At 39.9% G+C, this 21,170-nt stretch overlaps 1 protein-coding gene across 3 annotated transcripts in view; it reads left to right on the forward strand.

Annotated features, from left to right (window-relative positions):
* LOC140279914 (cell adhesion molecule DSCAM-like) overlaps positions 1 to 21,170 on the forward strand; it is a 79,876-nt gene that overhangs the window by 4,092 nt on the left and 54,614 nt on the right. For all 3 annotated transcript variants that reach the window (XM_072375140.1, XM_072375138.1, XM_072375139.1), the window contains exons 2-3: positions 13,175 to 13,492; positions 13,643 to 13,792. In XM_072375140.1, coding sequence (XP_072231241.1) covers positions 13,175 to 13,492; positions 13,643 to 13,792 — 468 coding nt within the window. The remainder of the gene's footprint in view (positions 1 to 13,174; positions 13,493 to 13,642; positions 13,793 to 21,170) is intronic.

Raw genomic sequence — 21,170 nt, forward strand, 5'->3', positions numbered from 1 at the left:
ACAGAGATGTATTTCCTTTCATTGCATCTCTGATCTGATGTAGCATTCCATGTTTGGGTCTATTTTATTGTCTTAACGAATTACCACCAGTCAAAATAACGACGCTTAGAGGTCACACGAGGGCCAGTGGTAAACTGGGTTTGTGTACAGTCGTGTCTTTTGGTATACATCTGTCACTCCACATTGAGTCAAGATGGGTTGACAGAGTTACAGAAACACACATCAGCAAACAACAACTGAGCTCAGCTCCTGAGTCGCACATTAATACCAACACAGCAGTCAGCAGTATGTAGGCCACATGGAACGTGGCTTCAAAATGCAGTACGATTTCTCTGTTTAAGTAAAAAGTTGTCATGTCTGCATGTGATTAGTTCTGATCTGAGTTACTGATGCTGCAATCAAGTATCAGGGCATTCATACGTCTATTTAAAACTTGTTTTTAGCGTCAGCATAAACAGAATTGGAAATAAATGTAATTATAGATTTGAAATGGATCTTATTGTTATCATTATCAGACAGACTTATTCCATTTCATTTATTCATATAGGATGTATTCATTACACAGTTACCACTTTGTTTAAATCATGCATAAGACGTAATATAGGAAGGAAGGATTAGTGACTTGCTGTTTCGTGGACAGAGTGGACTAATCACTATGGGATTTGTACGTGCCATCGGGTCAAGATTTTTTTTTTGTCGCTCCACAGTGTGTGTGCTTGTGCCTTGACTTGGCTGTGAGTAGACTCAAGCATATGTTAATGGATGCACATTGAACTGTTAAAGGTTTCATTTAACCCAGACCAGAATGCTTAAGGAGATGATAGTGTGTAGTGAGGCAGAAAAAGAGGAGGAAGAGTGGGGGAAGAGGGACTCAGAGTCAGCTCGTGTTATGTTGTATCTAAAGCTCAAAGAGTCATTTCAAATCAGCCTGGTTTTCCATGCAGAAACAAAGCCAAGACGAACAGTCCTTATTTTTCGTTCAGTTCATAGTGTTGTAAATAATGAGTGCCACAGCCTACATTTACTGGTATTAATGTAGTATTGAGCCCTTTTACCTGCATGGTGTGGTTGAATACTGTTAATATAACGCTCCCTGCCACCTTTTCTGGTGATACTCCATGACGTCAGGATGTGGATTTGATGAAAACAGCGTGATCATTTATCAAATGTCAGTAAATATGAAGTTGGATTTAATAAGGTTGAATAAAATGTGATAGAACAGTGCTCTTCCATCATTAGAGAAGGAAATGTTGCAGCTCGAAAGAGACTTTTTAACTGAATAATTGTTATTGTAATCTTTTATTCATACACATCTATTACTTTGAAAACATTTTTTAAATGAATTTGAGAAGCTCAGTTTACGGATGAGCTGTGAGAAAACTTGCCCCCACTAAAATAAGACCCAATTTTGTCTTTGGTTTCTGTCACCAAGTAAAAAAAAAAAGCAGCAGCTGATTGATGCATCACTGGAGTGATGGCAAACCTTATTACTTGAATGTCTTTGACATTTTCCATTTCATGTATTTTTTCTTCGCTCAAAATGGCTCTCCATGTGTATAATAAGTTAGCTTAATGTATTGGTTGAGTAAATGCTTTGGACCACAGGTTCAGGCATGTGCTTCCTGGAATTGTGACGAAACAAGATAACAAATAGTTGTAGTGTTTGTGTCTGTAGACTTATAAGATAAAATAGGGCAGTAGGTTAATGCTGTGATCAGGCAGGTAACAGAGGGCATAAGGTAAGCTTTTTAAATAAAGGCTATAGCCACTGTTTGCATAAACCTGGAAGATTTTATTTGAACTCAACATGCAAAGATGTACGGAAATCATAATGTAATTTCTGATTCAGTGATTCAATCAACTTAAAGATATAGAGACATTCTTCATTCAGACCATGACAGTAAACCTCTGTGAGATCTACTGTAGTGGCCATCTCAGCATGTAGTGTGATATATACAAATGATGCCTGCTGTTCAACCTTCATCCCTAATGCTTTTACTGTTGTGCCTCGGTTTCTGGGTTCCAGAATTTATGAAAAATTCAGTCATAATACAAAAATTGAAACAGCTTTATTCGAGTCAAATAAGTTTGAGAGATCTTCTTAGTTGTCATTGTCAAGCAGGATAGACCAGAGATATCACATTTAAAAAAATCATTTTCTCTCTTAAAACCTGCAAAATGCAAAGGGTGTGAAGGTCAAGGAGATACATCTGTAAGTGACCCAATGAAGTGCCCACACTGGAAGTGAGCATTTGTATAAGATATTCAATACGAATTATATGCCTAATTTGTTGATTGCTGTAAGTGACATTTCACTTTCCTTAAATCTATATTTTTCAGTGTGGAGAAATTGTTAACAGAGAACGGTTACTTTGTGAATGTATGTTCAGGAAAGGGAAGTGAGTTCATTCTATTCACTCAGACGTTGTCAAAGCATACAGTCTGTACTGTGTTGTATTGTGGCAGAAAAACAATGCTGAGGCTTAATGATCCAAACAACTGCTGTTCTACAGAAAGATCTGAAGTCCAATAATATGTAAATATTTCTTATCTGTTCAGTTTATACAATAGATTTATACTATAGCATACTTGATTTTTTTAGGTACACTGCACTGCAACGATTGCTTGATGGAAAAAGCACAATTGGGCTTCAGAGGGCTCAAACTATATATAATTCATATCAGTAATGAAATTTGATATGTGATACTAAATATGACATTTACGAGTTAAGAATTTCTCCTCAACAACTTCTTTTTGGCAATTTAACAAAGTGAGCGATGACCGTGCCATAGAAATACTCAACAGCATAATTGTCACTTTGTCCTTGTGTGACTTCCATAATTTGTTGAAATTTATTTGATAGCTTAGAAATGGAGATTGTCTAAAGTCTACATGCAGGAACATGGAGGTTCTGTTGTTATGTGTGAAAGCAGCCGACCTGCTTGGTAAACACATTAATTTATCTATTTGGAAGTTATTTTTATTAATTTGTTCTGTGGTTATTGACTGGATTTACTTTGACAGAATAATATAGTTTACCTAAACCAATTTTAAAAAAATTGGATGATGAATAAGAAATTTTTCTTTTTTTGTTTTTTAAATATAAGATCAAAAATAATCTCTGATGTTTTTTGCTGAATTGCAGTTTGGGATACTGAATGCAAACCCACAAAAGCCTATCAGTGATGAAATATCGAAGCAGGGCCTCAATGGCAATTTCTTCCCCCTGTGGCTGACTACTGGACGTGTTCATTAGGCATAACCAAACCGCACTGATTAGCATTCAAAATCCAGCTCTGCTCCTGTAGCCCAGAATGTGTAACATTTTCAAACATTCTGGCAAATGTTTCATTAAAGTGTTGTTAGCCCCCAGCTTCATTCCGCTCCAGTCTCCACTCTATCGGGCCTTCCCAAGAAGTGATTATGCTAATTGCTGTTTGATCAGATGATTAAATTATAATTTGATTAATCCTGGGCACTAAACGCTCTGAATGTGTTGATGTGTATTTTTCTGCCCGGCAGTGTTTGCAAGGCCCTCTGTCACCAATCTGGCAGTCTGATTGCATAGGACAAGATGAAATAAATGCAAGGTTGCAAGTGGAGGTAGATGTGGACATCAATGAAAAACTGCTTTTGATGTATTATAGTTTTGTAATCACGGTAAACATGATGGTTAATGAAAGCTCCTTCTCATCTTTGTGCAGATTGAGTGCAGCTCTAATGCAAACATCTGCCATTTTCGCAACCATTGCCTGTCTCTGTTGCTCTCAATTGACAGTGTATTCATCAGGGTGATTTATGATAGTGCTGTTGCAGACAGCCTTACAGAACTGAATAATTTTGGTTCTTTATCATATACCCACATAACAAGGTATGTTCTAAGTTGGACATATTTTGACTTCTTATTCTTCTTGAATGATGATGAATTGATGAGTTGTACGCACAAAAGTAGAAAAAATAGTGGTGCAGAGACAAAAAATCCACCCATCATGAATTGACCCACGGTGCCTTTGCAATATTGCAATAAAGGAGGGGCTGTATTCTGTAGTACGGCTGCTGAACATAAGATACTGTTGCCTCTAAGGGAGATGGTGGGCTGTGAAAGGGAGGGGAGGCAGGGATGAGGCACTAAAGGGGTGGCTATGAGTGGAAAGGCAGTGATGTCTAGTTGTCTGACCTACAATTACTTTTAACCCCAGGACTTTGATTTGCCTCCACCATCGCCTCCCCGCTTTTTTTAATCTCTTTGTTTCTCTACTGCAAAAGTAATTAATTCTGCCTCAAGATAATGCAAACACAGGAAGCAAAATGTCTTTTTCTCAAATCTCACTGCAAAATCGGCAAAGATCATGTTTTTCTAAATACTTGTTAATGTAATGTATAGCATAAAACACCACGGCTCCACATGAGCCTTTCTGAGGTCCTCCAGTCAATGCAATGAATAGATGCAACCATTAGAGTCAGCTATTACCTACAAAAATATGTCCTTTATATTTGAACAAATGAGTGGACACTGTCGTCCACAGGTTTGAGCACTAAAGGCTTTTTCTTTTTTGGGTGTTAGAATGTCGTCCATCTTGAATTACTGAGAGGATTAGGCAGGCATAATCTAGCAACTACGCTAATGACACAAAAATTTGACGGGTTAAGGGTTATGGTCTCTTTCCTCCTTTTTCAAGAATGTCCTCCAAAAATATTTGGTCTAAGTGGACTCCTCACATAGACGGTGAAGTCAAACCAGACGTGGGCAGGAAGCTGATATCAGTACTGTCAACATTTCCCACAAACATTATCGGTCTGTGGTTTGCTAACCACCTGTGTTGCATTTCAGCTCTCAGTCATTCACTTCAACATATCATGTTCATTTAAGTCAAATGTTATGACTGAAAACCTAATTTAAAGAAAAATGTTGATCGACGAGTTGATCTAGAAATTTTCTTGCAGTTTCCTCTATTTATTTATGAATGATAAAAATAATAATAACTTGAATTTATGTGGTGCCTTTCAAGGAACCCAAGATCACTTTACAAGTGTTGAATGAACAGCTAAACAGCTAATTTTCATAATAAATCATTTAAATCTGTGGAGTGATAGATATACGTACTTCCTATATAGCCTATACACTGTGCCATAGTATAAGTACTGTAGATGATTTGCAAGTTGTCAGCCTTCCTCCTCCAGCTAATCCCTTCGTTCATCCCCCCCTGTAGGGTTTAAAGTCCTCCTTCTGAGCTCACCTGAGATCCACTCTCTGTCTCTGTTCCTGCCTTCCCATCAGCTCAGGCAATCAACAGTATAGGAAACAGAAGTGGGTGGAATTTTCACTGAAATAGAAAAAATGCCACTCATCCACTCTCTCAAAGTATGTACAGTGTATACCGTGCAGCACTGTATTAGATACAAATTTAAGTCAGTTGAGTAAGTTAAGTACAGTTGAAAGGTTCGGATACGAAAGTCAATAACTAAAGAGGACTTCTTTAAAAAGATCCTTTATGTAAAATTCTCATCCCGCACTGTGTTGAATGAAGTTAACCAAATGTTAACCAAGATTCAACACCACTGGCAACAACACCCTAAGCACACTATCTGGCATTTATAAAAAAAAGTATTTTCATAGATGCAGACTTCTGTAATCACAAAGGCAGTGCTTTAGAAAACAAAGATCCTGCAACCATGCTCTGTGAGGATGTGCTTCAAAACAACAGGAGCTAGCTAAATCTTAGCATCAGCAAACCAGCAGTGACTATTCAAATATATCAATGTTTGTCAGGTGGAATGTTTGTCTTTTTTATCATGCTAACTCTGGTACTAAATATGGAAACATAAATTAAATGACATTGAGGGTATCATTAGTTTTGCAGGTATTTAGTCATAAACAAAAAAACTGGAAATAATTCTAATTTCCACCTAATTATGGCCTTAGTTGAAAATTAAAATGACCACTAAAGTAAAAATTAATCAGAGGGAGGAGGACACAAGCTGCTCCTAAACTCAAGGTGGTCAGTAAGAATATTTGGATTAGTAAGAAATGTAACATAGTCATACAAACCTGAACAAACATGCAATGTAAATTTGGAGAGATGACCCACCACCTACTTCAAGCTCTGATTCGTACGTAGTTTTTGTAGATTAATATGACATATTGCTTTGTCGTTTATGTGCTGTTATTTCAGTGCTGTCACTTAAGTGAGCATTATGAATGTCTACTGTCATTCTTTTTCTCCTCCTCTGAATTTCTATATCAGCGTCAGTGGCAGCAGATATTCTATGTTTACTCACTCACAGTTTCTCCTCTTATTACTCAATCGTGATCACTGCATTCTATTTCCTCTCTCCCCCACTGGCTCAGTCAATTTGCAGAAATTTGTCCATAGCCAGCTTGGTGATATAACTGATTAAAGTCTTAAATGTACCCAGTGGGTGGGAACTCCCTCCTCCTCTGTTTGCGCTCATGTAAATGAGCGTTCATATGCATCAACTAACCCACTCCACAGTGACTCTTCTCTTGTCCTCCAGAGAGTTGACATCAGAGTAGGGTATCATTGGTTTTACATAGCGGCTACATGGCACTGAATGCAGAGCTCAACATTATTCATGAGGGCAAATTGGACGCCAGTGATTTGGGAGAATGAGAGGACTCTGTTCTTCAATCTGCAGATCTCTGTTCATTGCAGCACTTCTCTTTACGGCTTATTGTGTAAGCCCCTAGGGCAACAGAGGAGGGGGTGGAGGTTGTGGGGATGTCATCATGAGGCTGTCCCGTCCTCCACCCCATCTCCACCCCTCCCTATCAATTGGCCTTTTCCACTCCCCCAGCCCCCTCACACTCCCTCCCCAGGCGGTTTCTGTAGATTTCTGCCTTAATTACCTGCATCGCCTGCCATGGGGCTGTCAGTGTGGCTCAGTGCTAGTTTGACCCAGTGGAGTTGCCCTAATGTCTTGATGCCCCAGTGCCCGATCTGGCACAACAGAGATCTCTGACCTGGTGAGGACCACACTTTGGCTTAGAGCCAATCAGACCTCAGTGTTTAAATACGTTAGCAGCCTTGGGCAGGGAAGACATGTTGAGGCTAATAGCTACATCAATGTGATAAAATCGTAGGTGAAAGGATTAAACCAGAGTGTTGTTTCAGACAGTGGAGCAGACACAAAAATATAGTAATGACAATTTTTTTTTTGTCATTTCAACAGGACAGTAAGAAGACTTGGCATACATCTAGCTGAGGTTGATTAATGGTGTTTGGTTGTAAGTAAGTGCAGGCTGAACAAAAAGCTATGGACACATCAGTGGGCTAATGCACAGGCTAATGCATAGGCCTATTTATGTTGCGTGTTGGTGGGTCCTGTATTGATCAGACATTTACTTAAATAAATTGCCTGAGTGATTTGGAAGCAACTACTGATTGGCATGGTCAGAGTAGAGGATCATAGGCGTTACTCTGCACACAATGAAAATAAAAAGCTAGATGTTTAATCTTTGGGGGGAAAAATATCGCTAAAGATCGTTTACATCCTGGGCCTTTTCAAACTCAGAGTTACCTGGCTTATATACACATTCACGTGCGTCCAGGCAAGTATTCTCTGTAATGGCTGTAGGCAAAACCAACATAGTTTCTGTCTCCATTGACCTTCCTGACGTCTCGACTGCACACTAAGCCCATGTCAGCATCTATGTTTTCATAGGCTTCTAGACATAAACGTCCACACCTCAACGCACACACATCCATTTCACACACACACACACACGTACACTCTCCTTGACTGAAGCATGTCTGGTGCCCTTGAGCTCTATATGTTGTAGTAGAGGGTCCACAAAGACAAGACTGCACGAGTAGTCACCTGCAGTCCACGATTAGAGGTTTCAGAAAAGCCTGCCACCAATAGGTGCTGACATGTGGGACTGTGCCAAGCATTATTTCACACAGCAAGCAGGGGGGACCCACTTCACTAACCCAATAGGACCCCATTTCCCCTCCTCTGCTCCTCCCCTGAGGATTGCTAAGACAGACAAAAGAAAAAAGAGAGTCCATCAATTATAAATGTTTTAGATTCATAATTTAACAATATGACTTCCTTTTTTGTGAGTTTTGGCTCAAAGAAAACTGTAATTGATTCAGACTCTGGCACAGGCTGCTATGTCAGAGACAGCATGTGTGTGTGGGCATGAAGGGCATGAGAGTGAGTCGGTGTTCCTTCTACACAATATTGTAATACAGTGTATGATGCCACAGCCATATCAAACAACTTGAGATAGAAGGCATGGAAAGATTTGTTCAGTTAAAAACAAACAAGGAATTAGCTACTACAATAAGCTTAATAGACACAGAGATAGAAATAGCCCCATTACAGATTTAGGTCTGTTAAATAAGAAGTTGCAACATCTAAAGAAGACTACTCAGTCAACAGTAATCTTTAAATAGGTAGCAGTCCAGCAGGGAGAGAAATCTTATGAAAGGTTACCGGTCAACTAAGTTTGGATAAGGTCTGCATCTAACATCAATCTCCATTTTTTACATTCTGCTGGCTTTTGTTATTTGCTTAATCCTGTGTTTCCAGATATCCAGTATCAATAGATCCCCAAAAGTGTTCTTCATTCCTTTTCAAAACAATACATTGCAAATGGTATCTCTGAGATGTGCATTTGTTGTGTTACATCTTACTATTTTATGCCAGCCATTCATGAGATTATCATTTAACTGTGGTGCTCAAAAAACACCCTTAATGACAGCCAACGGCCTCCCACATATTTTTTAATTTGCTTGCAAGCAGTGTATGAAAGGAATTGCCCGTAAGTCACAGTTGAATATCTAAAAAAATGTGCCTCAAAGTGAAGATTTTTATTTCTGCCTTATTTGATAACTAACTGACAAGTCATAGGGGGTAGACTGTACCATAAAAAACAAATTTTTTTTGTTTTTGTTTTCCTCTTTGTTTTATCATTTGCGCCTGTCTTCTTGTGTAAAGGTGGAGTTGTTCTAAATGTGAGTGGCAGGGTCAGAGGGGTCTGATGGAGAGAAGAACGTTCGAGGGGAGTGAAAACAGACAAACCAGAGCCACAAAAACAAGCTTTTGAGAAATTTGAAAGGTTGTTTGATGACAACTAAGAGTACACTCGCCTTTGACAACTGCCATAGCATTTCCTTTTTGTCTCCCTTACTTCCCGTTCTCTTTCCTTATTCTCTGTTAATAGTGGCCTGTGTGTCACATTTTGAGTGCATTCTCGCTCTCCCGCTCCCCCACTCAACCCCTGCCCGTACTGTTTTTCTTGGCCATGCACTGAAAAATAAATGCACTCCCCCTCTATCTGAACGGTTGGGATCTGGCAGGGTTTTGCGTCCATCAGGCTTTCTCATCTTCAGGAATCAGCCACCCATAAATGGCTGATGGTGGTAGTGGAGGTGGTTGTGTCCTCAATTTTTTATGAGCTGGTGCAAATCATATTGAGACAAAAGCAGTTATGTGGAAGCCTCTCCTCCCCTCATCACTCAGTCACTCTTTAAACATGCTGAGACCACAGGCTGCTTGATGACCGTTTGTTCTCATTCAGACAGCAATTTTTCTGATAGATGATTACAGCAAAATGCTACTGTGTTGGGGAGGTAGATGAATATGAATATGTTACTCAGATATGAAGAGATAATGCACTCTAAACAGATATGAGCAGAATCCTTATTCTATCCTTCATTATTGTTTTTTACCCATTACTCTGTATTAAAACCTGGTAGCTTGCTTAACCCGATAATAAATAACTGACAAACTCCCCCCACTATGCATATAATCTCTTTTCTCCTGTATAGGTAAAGAAACTGTGCTTATTTGGCAAATTGGCAGTAGGTTTTGTGTTCTGTCACAGAATTTACCTCTACGTAGACTTCCTCCAATTGTAAATGTATCAAGTTTGTGAAGATTAATCAAAGAATGAGGCCCAACTTGATTCTGCCTTTTATTTTCTTATCTTGCTTTAAAATCAAGCGCCTTGTCAGCGGTTTTCAATCAAACCAGCATATTGTGAGTTACCCGAAACTACATCATAGTCAAACGGTGTCCCATTAACAGACACTTGTGACTGTGCATTTGGGAGATCATTTACAAAAATGTATGCAGATGGTAAGAGGCAGTACTTCATTTCTATTTTGAAAGCAAATTAACTACATTATGGTTAAATAGTCACACACATAAATGCCTCAGGCTCCCTGCTATTCATAACAGATGTTGGGATTTTATGATCATCTTGTTGGCAGATTTTCCTACTTGAGAGAACCATCAACAAGCTGTTACTCTGTGTGATTACATGGTTGTAAATGAACCACTGAGAAGTTCCCCATGTATCATTACAGATAGAGAGCATTTCTAAATGATCTATTATGCCAGTAACTCATCATTTTGGCCCATGCTTTTTTGTATATGTATTTTATTTATGTCACTGTATTACAGTTCTTAACACAGCTTGAGTAACTTGATGACAGAACTTGTGAAGTTAAATGGTGTCACCCTGAAATACTGGTGAAAGTATGTACAGCTTTTAACATGGCCAAACATACAATCAATAGAAAAATCCCCACTTCTGAAGTGTAGTTCCTCTGCCTTTCCTTGCCACCTCTCGGATGAGAGACTACAGTCTTGTAGTTGTCGACAACTACAGGCGTTCCTCTTTCAACACCTTCAGGCCCGGCCCTCAGAGTACTGTATGTGTGAAGTGAGCAGAGCTACAAATGCGCAGAAACATGTGTACGCCACAGTGTTTGTTTGTCGTAACAGGTTGAACGACCAGTGGGTGGAAGTGGCTGGTGACTCGAAAACACTCATTAGGAATTTATGAAGCGCTAAAATGTTTGGTCTCGAGGGAGGGGGGATTGGCAGCTGTCGCGCAGGAAAGCTGGCGACAGGAGGAGGGAGCCCACATTAGCTGAGAGTAGAGAGCGTAGTATACAGTAAAGATATCTGAAATACTTACAGTAAGTGACTGACACTGATTGTTTATGCAATAGCTTTACAAGGGTATAGAATTAATCTTTTTAGTCATATTACAGTGCGTCTAACATGGAACTATGAAATTTATGTTTAGTTTGTAATTACATTGAGATGACAGAACTAACTAACGCATACATCTAACAGGCCTTAATTTTCTGTGTCACAAAAACAGAAGTATGCAGTGTTTCAGCATATATATTTGTATATATGTTGGTATGTGTTTTGACTCGTGTGTTTTCATTAAAGACAAAAAGAAAAAAGAAAAGAGTGCACAGTGGGTCCAGAAGAGCGGTGCTGGGAGTAGGTTCAGGGCGATGACTGCCAAATTGGGACTTGAATACCAAACTTTGTGCATCGGGCTCGAACACTTTTACAGTGTTATTATAGCATTCAAATCGGATTTATAATGAAAAATGACATGGAAATATTACTTTCTACTATACAGGACCCTACATAGCTGGTGCCTCCCTATCAGTTAGTGATATTCTCACAGTAGACCAGACTTATGTCGAGCCCCTTATGTCAATGCATAACATCTTTCAGAGGCACATTTGCAGAGTCTAATGCATTGCATCTGAAAAGTATAACTTTAGAAATAGTTTTTTAAATGCATTTAACTCAAATGACCAGAGCAAATTCTACCTAAACAGTTGAAGCAAGTAAAATAAACAAATAAATTAAAGAAACTTTATAAGTTTGAAACATTTGTAGAAAATAAATACAGCTTTGGTTTTTACTAATCGCTAACCACGGTATGCTGTTGTGTTTAGAATGAGTTGCTGGGCTGAGCATCTGAATTCACCACTGAATCAAATGCTTTTGGAGGGTTGTTGCTCATCCATTTGTTGTTTGGAGTTTAGATTAGTCCATAGATCTTACTTACAATAGGTAAACAGCTGGCAGGACTCTTGCAAAAAACAATATGATATGATACAATACATAATCATATTGATACGATACAATATGATTATGAATAAAATGTGAATAAAACACTTCTAATGAAGAAGCAGTGCAATGTAACCATGTTTTTGTCTTTAAATCTGTTTTTAATCGCAAGGTTTTGCTTTTTATCACCTCATGACCTTAAGAAGAACAAATATAACAGTGTTGTTGGATGTATTGGCACCTCTTAGTATCATGGTGAATAAATCAATACATTACAATCATTAATAAAGACTGTGCAAACACCACAAACAAGTTTGCAATTAACAGGGGGGGGGAGCTATTCATAGGGGTCTGGACCTTTCACACATTATGACTTTATTTTACACAAGTTGTATTAAACAACTCCCTCACAGTATGGCAGCCAGTATTGTGCACATCCTGTGGTTGTTCATTACCGCCCAGAGTGGCATTGTCAGTTTTCATCCAGAAGTGCCTCACATTACATTGACTCGCATCATTGGTGAAGGTCTTCTATTGCAGTGTACGTGAACAGCAAACAAACAGACAGACAACAAGCAAAGTAAAAACATAAGCCGTTTCCCTTCACAATGATCATTCCACCTGAATAATGATGAATTTACCATGTTTGTCAAGAAATTATGGAAGCTTTGGACAAAATCTCACTAGATTCCTGAGTTGTCCGTTTGCTTAACACAGAACCATATTGTTTAGTTGCTATATCTCAAGATGATGTAATCAGGTGTTTTGTTGAGCCAACACCATAAAGACGTACTGTTTATATCAATATAATACCTAGAAGAGCAGTGAATTCTGTCATGTGAGCAAAGTTTTTGCTTGAAAAATGACTCGGCTGTCAAAAGAGTTAATGAACGCTTTCAGCTTTAGGTTTTTGTGACAATAACACAGATGTGCATGTTTCATAGGGAGTTGTGTAAGAAGGTCTGACTCTTTCTCTGCTGGCTCTATTATATTTACATCCACTGCTGCTGTCCTGTTGAGCTTTGCTGCAATGCCTCCTCATAGACAACACGAGGAACACTCCTGCAACCTCCTTCTCACTGCAGTGAGCACAAACAAAACGGTCAGCCCAGAAAAAAACAAAACAGCCTAAATTTAAGCAGGGCAGGGGAGCACAAGTTTGTGAAGGCTAATAGTTATTCTGTTTTCACGATAGTTTGTACATTCTCTCAGAGATTATGTAAAAAATTAACGAGAAATGTTTAGTTTTTGACGAGAACGGGGAATATTCTAACTGCTTTTCTAACATTATTTTGCAATCTCATTTCTCTCCCTGCAGTTTTCTGTGAAGATCTACGTTCCAGCTTATATTTTGTCAATGCATCTGTGCAAGAGGTAGTGTTTGCCAGCACCACAGGGACATCGGTGCCCTGTCCCGCTGCAGGCGTGCCCCCTGTTTCACTGCGCTGGTACCTGGCCACCGGCGAGGAGATCTATGATGTGCCAGGGATCCGCCATGTGCACCCCAATGGCACCCTTCAGATCTTCCACATCCCCCCTTCCAGCTTCAGCAAACTCATCCACGACAGCACTTACTATTGCACAGCGGAGAACCCCTCAGGGAGAATCAGGACCCAAGATGTCCACATTAAGGCTGGTCAGTTTTCTTGAGCTCTTGACTGTCCACACTTCTTCTTTGTTGCATTCCAAACAATCACAGGTCCATTATGAGAGGTTGATTGTCTTATCTTGGTGTTAGCAGTTTTCCATCTTATACACTACACACCTCTCTGTCCCCTCCTCTTAGTCCTACGAGAGCCGTACACTGTCCGGGTGGAGGACCAGAAAGCCATGAGAGGCAATGTGGCGGTCTTCAAGTGCATTATCCCTGCCTCAGTGGAGGCCTACATCACTGTTGTGTCCTGGGAGAAAGACACAATGTCAATCAACGCTGAAAGTAAGGCATCACATCTTTCTTTTTAACTGTAACTTCCGATAAACATTTGAAAAGGTGGAAGTCCAAATGAACTGGAGTGACAAGGATTGTGTTTGCCTCTTTGTTGAGTTGTTCTCGTAAGATTCTCACTCATGTCTTGAAGGTTATGACTCATTTAGATTGGGCCTTACATACCAAACAAATCAGTCAGAAATGTCAGGTCAGCTTTGGTGATTTTATTGACCAGTTTTAAATTAAAAGATTTTGCATGTTTGCATTTTGATAAAATTACAGTGCTGTTTGATCCGAGGCCTAGTCTGTACCGGCAAGCCAGAACCCTGCTATATGTATGTGTGTCTGTATTTCCACATCTGTCTGACACAATGACAGTGAGGTCCCGCTCCTCTTCCTCTGCCCGGTCTTCCACGAGTGCACAGGCTGCCAGCCGTGTCACTTAGTCTCAGTGTATTGACCCATTTCTCTGGCTGATAGGAAGCTCTGCAGCATTCCGATCATTCAAATCACTTAAATGGAACACTCGCCTGCATGATTGTTTCCCAGCCCTGGGGGGCAAATTCACTTTATGTGGGGCATTTAGCAAACTCAATAGACTAGTGCTAATGTCATTTTGCTTTTGGATGGAGGGCAAATGTTGGCTAGCGACCGCTTTTGTTTTGTTGACGTTTCACAATTGTCCGCTGAGGCAGAATCAGCCATGATGAAATCTATAGCAATCTCTTAATTGACCATGAATTGATTTTTCAAGTAGCATGTTTTCAGACACAAGCAAAAATCTGTAGACTGAAGGTTTTCTCAGTTGAGTAAGTATTTTGACTGAATTTTTCTTAACACCATTGTATGGCTGCAAGCTTGAAAGTAGCTGGCATTGCAAAGTTCTGCTTCTTTGAGAATCTGCAATCTTTATCGGTCATCATCTTAATAGAGAAAGTTTCTGTGCTGTCAAAACAAAGTGTGAGTCTTGAGCCGTTACAATCGTCCCATCTGTAGCCATCAGCCATGTAAATGCTGTCAAAAGAATCATCCAGCCACCAATCCCCTGCTCTTCTCCATGCTAAATAATAGATGACGGAAGCCTACGAATCCATGAGCAAGTGGTCTTTATTCACGTGTCAGTAGACTCATCCTACACCATCCATTTCCCTTATCCTCAGCTACACACATTTTAAGTGCACTTTGTTTGTTTGTGTGTGTGTGAGTGACAGCTCAATGAAAAGATTGTTCAGCCCCTCAACCTGAAGACCGACCTACAGCATTTTAAAATTTCACGATTTCAAACAATATCAACTCAACTTTGTGAAATACAGCTTCTGTCTCTGTCATGAATAATTGACTGTGGCTCTCCAGTTTGGTAGGTGTAGCCTGGTGTGCAGCACTGGTTCGACATTCCTTCTGAGAGTCTCACTGGACTGGGCTTTTTTGAGTTGTTGCAGGGCAGACTAACAAAGGACTTCTGAAAGAACCCTGATGTCTATTACAAATGAATAGAAATATTTTATGAAAAATGCATTCACTCAGTCCATATTTTTAAAGCAAAAGTGGAGTGGAGTTTGTTTTTTTTGATAGCGCAGTGGCTATATAGTGGTCTTACTTTTATGGAAGAAGGTCAAATCTGTGAATCTTTAATGAATTTCATAAGTCTTTCAAAATGTTAAAATTCAGTTTTTAAGCAGCACCATCTCAGAAGGGCTTTTTGGAAACTGATGCTTTCACACTTGATCTGTGATCTATGGAGCAGAGCCAATTGGTAATTCAATTTTTTGCCAAAGCCCATTTGAAAAAGGTGTGGAATCATTTCCAAGATAGAAGCCTTCTATGCCATTCTTTGTTATTCTTTCCATGAACAAATACTTTCCAGTTTTGTTAAGTGATGCTTTGGGAGCATCTAAGCATAGCTTAAAGCAAGATGGATTCTCTTGCGATTGCAATATTGGAAATCTAATCAGAATCTCATACAGCTGCCATGAAAAGTGTAAAGAAAACAACTTTAATAGACACGCCACGTATGATGTATATCAGGTGAACTGTGTATGTGTGTATATAGTAATTATTTTATTAATAAGATAAATATTTCATTTAAATTTGAAGGAAAGGCATAGTTATTGCATGCCAAGTCATGTCAGAGTTTTTGGTTGTCTGAGATCCAAACAGCGAAAAGTAAACAGTGCCTGGGAGAGCAGCTTTCATGACCAGTATGGAGACGTCAAATCATTACAGCAAGCTGAAATGTGTCAGCATTCCCACCTTTTTCTAAGCCAAAGTTGGAATTCATAGACTTATAAATCACTTTATTCAGTGAATTTGTCTCTAAAATTTTGTGACAAATGTTTGGGTTTTAAATAACTAATTTGTGTAGAGATGCAGTTATGTATTTCTACTTGCCTCATGATTTCGTGATATAAAAGCATGTTAACATATGATCTATGTGGGTGTCACACATAGACAACAATGAGTTTTTACCTAAACAAAAGCAGCACATGGCCTTGGCTAAGAGGATCTCAGTTACTGTTTAGAAAGGAAAGCCAGTCAGGTCCAGCTCTGATGCGATGGGTTTATACAGTTCAGGGAGAGCTGTCATGGCATAACGCTCTGAAAGAAGGATTGTTCTGCTTTTATTTTACCTCAGAGTCCAAATTAACAAACTATATTAGGACATACTGTGTATGAGGTTCTTCTTTCTTTTTTAGGGGTGTTTTTAATAACTAGTGGTAATGCAGTTTGAAGCTTGGATGGATTTTACAAAAACATTTAAAAAAACACTCAACAATAGTTAGAATTAAGGTAATAATTGAACTCTGAATTGATGTATTTCAAGTTTAGTTTTGCTTCTGTTTGTCTATCTTAACTATTTCTTGAGGAAGGATGTTTTTAAGAATAGAACGAGAATTTGTGATCATTTCTGATACTAAATGTGTGTTGAAATGGTGCTGACAAACTGCTTTTATGTGTGAAAGAGCTGCTGCTGGTGGTATGGATCAAGATAACCGTGTATTTATCTGTATGTCTGTATGTAGCTCTTGGTGAAGGTGTTATGTTTCAGATCACCAACCAATTACAAAATCTCTTGCTCAAAAATCCTTCAAAGAAATAAGCAAATTATCTTTCATATAGCATATTAATCAACACATGTATAAACACTGATGATGACTGTTTTTGGTTACATTTCACGCATCCCCAAACAATTAAAAATCCCCTTAAAACATTGTGGCTTAAGCCTGATAGACATATGTGCACTTCCTGCAGTGCTACTCCTTAGGATAAGTCGTGGTGGTGTCTGTAGCTACGACTGTGCTTCAGTGCTGGGCCATTCCCCAGGTGCAGCCTTTGCTGCAGTCACTGAGGAGGCCTTGTAGTCATTTGCTGCGGCCTGATGCTGCCTGCTCTGCATTCAGCACCAGTAGGGTCGAGAGGAGGCCGACCCCCCCAGCACTATACTGCAGAGACTCACACACACACACACACAAACACAGACACGGGGGCTTCTTTTCATTCAGCACACGAGCTAAACACAAGGGCCATCGGTCATCACACAGATTCTCTTTGCTCTGCTTAGCCCTCCCTCATCCTCCCCAGGGTTTTTTTTTTTTGTTCATTCTCTTATTCCCACTGTTTCTATCAGTCTCATACTCACAATATTTTACATTAATAAATAAAACACTAACATCGACTCAACTTATTTTGCTCGAATATATGCAGTCTGGTTATTTGCTGAGACATCTTGTGGATTTCACAGTTCCTTTCATGTTTGTTGACATTTGAGTTATTTCTGCAGCCAGCTTCCATCCCCCCAGCTACTGCCGAGAGGGAGAAGAGTAAACTACACTATGTTGATTTAATTGGCTGTATAAAATGGGCCTTTGAAGTAAATATCAAGAGTTACTATCAAAAAGCTGCTGGACATCATCATGCTATGCCCACCATTTCTCCACCAGTCCTCCTTTATTTAAAGCCAGCAACTAAGTGAGGCTTGCTTGAAGCCACAAAAAAAATGTTTTTTGGGTGACATGGTTGATGTAACCTGCGTGAGTTAACTTATTCTAATCACTATGGATGCGTTCAGCCTAAGATGTCCATGGAGAAAAGGTGTGTTTTGCCTCATAGTGTTAACACTTGCACAGTAAACATTTGTCTAAAGGACTGGAGTTTATCCGAAGCCCACAGGTAGTGTAGTACAATGAACAGGTTTTGTTGAGGATTTAGCTTTGCAGCTCATTCGCTGTCAGTTTTACCCTTTTCTTAGAGTACATATAGGAAGCAATGCCATTGGTGCGGCACAACCTTGAGCTGGGGGCTGGAGAGGGTGTGTAATGGTTTTACTGGTCCCTGTGTGGTGAGTATATATATAGGAGGGAGGAGGGACAGGGGATAACTAACTCTCACTCTCTCTCCATCCCTGACTTGCTCTGTCGACAAGCAGGGTTGGGACTGTGACGTGTGACAGGCTCGATGTAGTCTTTTTCCAGCATTCGTTATCCCATCTGCCCATGATTGGCCGAAGCATTGTTATTCACACAGAAAAATGGGTCAGGTGGCCTGTGGAGGATGAAGTGTTTGTATGGACACAGCACGAACGCACACACATGCGCGCATACACATACAGTACATACCTCCACACGCATCCCACACAGAGCAGGATTATACTCTGCAGCAGAGCAGTGCTGTCAGATAAATAACAGATAAATGAAAATAAATCCAGGTTATGTGGTAAGCGTCTCATGTTGAATTCACTGTGTCCTCTCACAAGCTGCCAGCTGGTTCTCTCCTCACACCCAGTGGCTGGGGCTTAGCGAGATAAATAAAGGGTTGCACTGGAGAAAAAAAAAAAAAGGAAGAAAATCAATACCTGTGTGCATGAATCTGGCTGCAGCTGCCACAAAGCATTATGGGAACATAACGGGTAGATACAGTGCTGGGCAGCGTGCAGACAGCATGATAAGCTTAAAAAAAACAGAAGGGTTCAATAAGACTGAGCATGAAAATGAGATGTTGACTCTTACGAGTCAGTTTTACAGAAATCCTTGAATATTTGGTGATACGTGATCCCATCATGATCGTGCAGTGTAGTAATGTTACAATTTCGTCATTACACCATTACAGGCGGAAAACATGAGTGTATAAACTGTGTAATAGTGTGCTAATGCTCTGTGTGCTTGCTACAGCTCTCTCCACACAGCCTGCTGCTCCAGTCTTAGCCTGAGACTGACAGAGATATTAATTAAATTGGCTTATGCCCTTTCTCTCTCTTCACCGCTGCAATGATCACACTTCCACCTCCGTACTGTGCTGTTTGCTCACCAATAACCGCAATTTGTTCTTTATTAAACTCTCGGGACTGTGAACAATTATGTTGTGAGCTGTAGGTGGTGGCATGAGAGTGTGTATGTACATGTGTGCGCACGCATGCGTATATTTGAGCATATGCAGGCAAGGAGGAGGAGGAGGAGGAGGAGGAGGGTCGGGGGAAGATACTAAACACTGCTTAATCTTTGATAAACAGTGAGGGCTCCTTTGTGCCGCTGCAGTTTGGCACATCTTCTCCAGGCTGCTCAGCGCTGCGCTGGGCTAGCTCATGGCTGCTGCCTCCGCGGGTCCCAAAGCTGGATGTGAGCCAGGTCACATGTGGCTCCCTGCCAGGATACAGATTAGCTTTAAATGCAAAATGAGCTAATCGTAGAAGGAGCCACCAATTAATTGGCACTCAGACATTCTGATGACTGTTCAGAGTTGTGGCTGGATGTTATCAACTAGATCAAATTGATTGGCATGTATGCCAGTGGTAGTTAGATTTATTCTTAATTCATATGTTGGACAAAAATGTTGTGTGGGTGAATAGATGTTAAATGACTCTTTCTTAAAAGGCATTATGACTACAGACTCATATTATAGGGCTGTCATAATACTAGAATTTCAAACACGATACTGATGCCCAGTAAAATATTTTATACTCATTGTCATTTTCAATACCACAGAGGGGAAAATAACTAATTAACGGGCATAACATGCCTCAAGATGAGACATACTTATATACCACTTGCAGTGCTGGTAATAAATTTTATGCCGGTACTCCTGAAAATTGTGAAAAATTTAGAGACACCATTTAATCGACTTAAATGCAACACTTTTTAAATATTTATTCCATTTTGATTGCATTACTGGTAAATAAATGATCTGTCTGCAGTGGTGCTCTGTGAAGTTGTCTATCAAGTAGATGAGGAAGAGATCACAGAGTTGGTATTGATAAGATGTCTAATTTGATCATTTTTTGTACTGACTGGTATCTGAGTATCATTTTAAAAGAAAAAACTAATATGTAAAGCTCAATCTTAAAAGCTGATTCTGTTTACTCTTTTTGAGTTTGTGTAGTAGCAACCCCCCCTTCTTTGGTCATGAATGATACACACAAGGCTTTGGAATGCAAGGTGACAGAGTACTGTACATGGTGCACTGTTAGAGCAGAGGCAATTAACATCAAACCCAATTCTACAAAAGAAGAGGATGACAGGAACTATAACCGTGTACAGTGCCAAGAGTAATTTGTTATTAAAGGACTGTGGCTGTTCCTGATTTGAATGCAAAAACATGGGAAAATAAATTCAAACTGAAGAGGCAAACGTGGCGGAAGCAAGTCAAGTATCAGTCACAGAGAAGCCTGTGTTGCTGCAAACTAAGTGTAATGCAGTTACTTTGCCAGTGATTAAAAAGAAAGGTGATCCCCCAGTTTACCATATCAACCTCATTTCACTCTCCTGTACTTTAAAGTCAGAGACAAAGACAAAACAAAATTGTTTTTTAGGGACAATCTCTGACTGGTAACAATGGTTGCTTCAAATTGCCAGCATCTTTGAAGGAACCTGCAGAGCGACTGATTTGCGTCTAAGTGTGCGTGTGTGTGTGTGTATGAGTGTGTGTGTGTGTGGTTAGGCGACAGAGAGGGAAAGGAAAAAAGTGTTTGTGTGTAGGAGGAGGAAAAGGGGGAGTTGGCTGTGAATGGTTGCTCTTATCGCGTACATGCAGCTGCTGCAGTGTCTTTGAGAGACAGAGGGGCTGTCCATGCATGCCACTCACTCTGCCTATTCACAGCCTTCTTCCCTCTCTATATCCCTCACCCTTTCTCCATTTCTGTCCTCATCTGTGCCTCATTTTATGGCAAGGAAGTAAACAAAAGAAAGACAAGGGGAGGGGAAGCATGACTTGGGCTTGAATGCAGACTCATGACGCGCAGGCCCTCAGTTTTACATCCTTGTGATGATTCTTATAGCAAAGGACAGCCAAGAAATTAAATGTCAATGGACATCAGCGGATCACCACAGCTGACATGTGATGGTTTGCACAAGCACACACTGTGTCCCCCTTGACACAAACATTTTAATGATTCTTTGTT

The sequence above is a fragment of the Leuresthes tenuis genome, unplaced genomic scaffold, assembly GCF_036924035.1.
Source record: "Leuresthes tenuis unplaced genomic scaffold, fLeuTen1.0.hap1 SCAF_21, whole genome shotgun sequence".
NCBI lineage: Eukaryota > Metazoa > Chordata > Actinopteri > Atheriniformes > Atherinopsidae > Leuresthes > Leuresthes tenuis.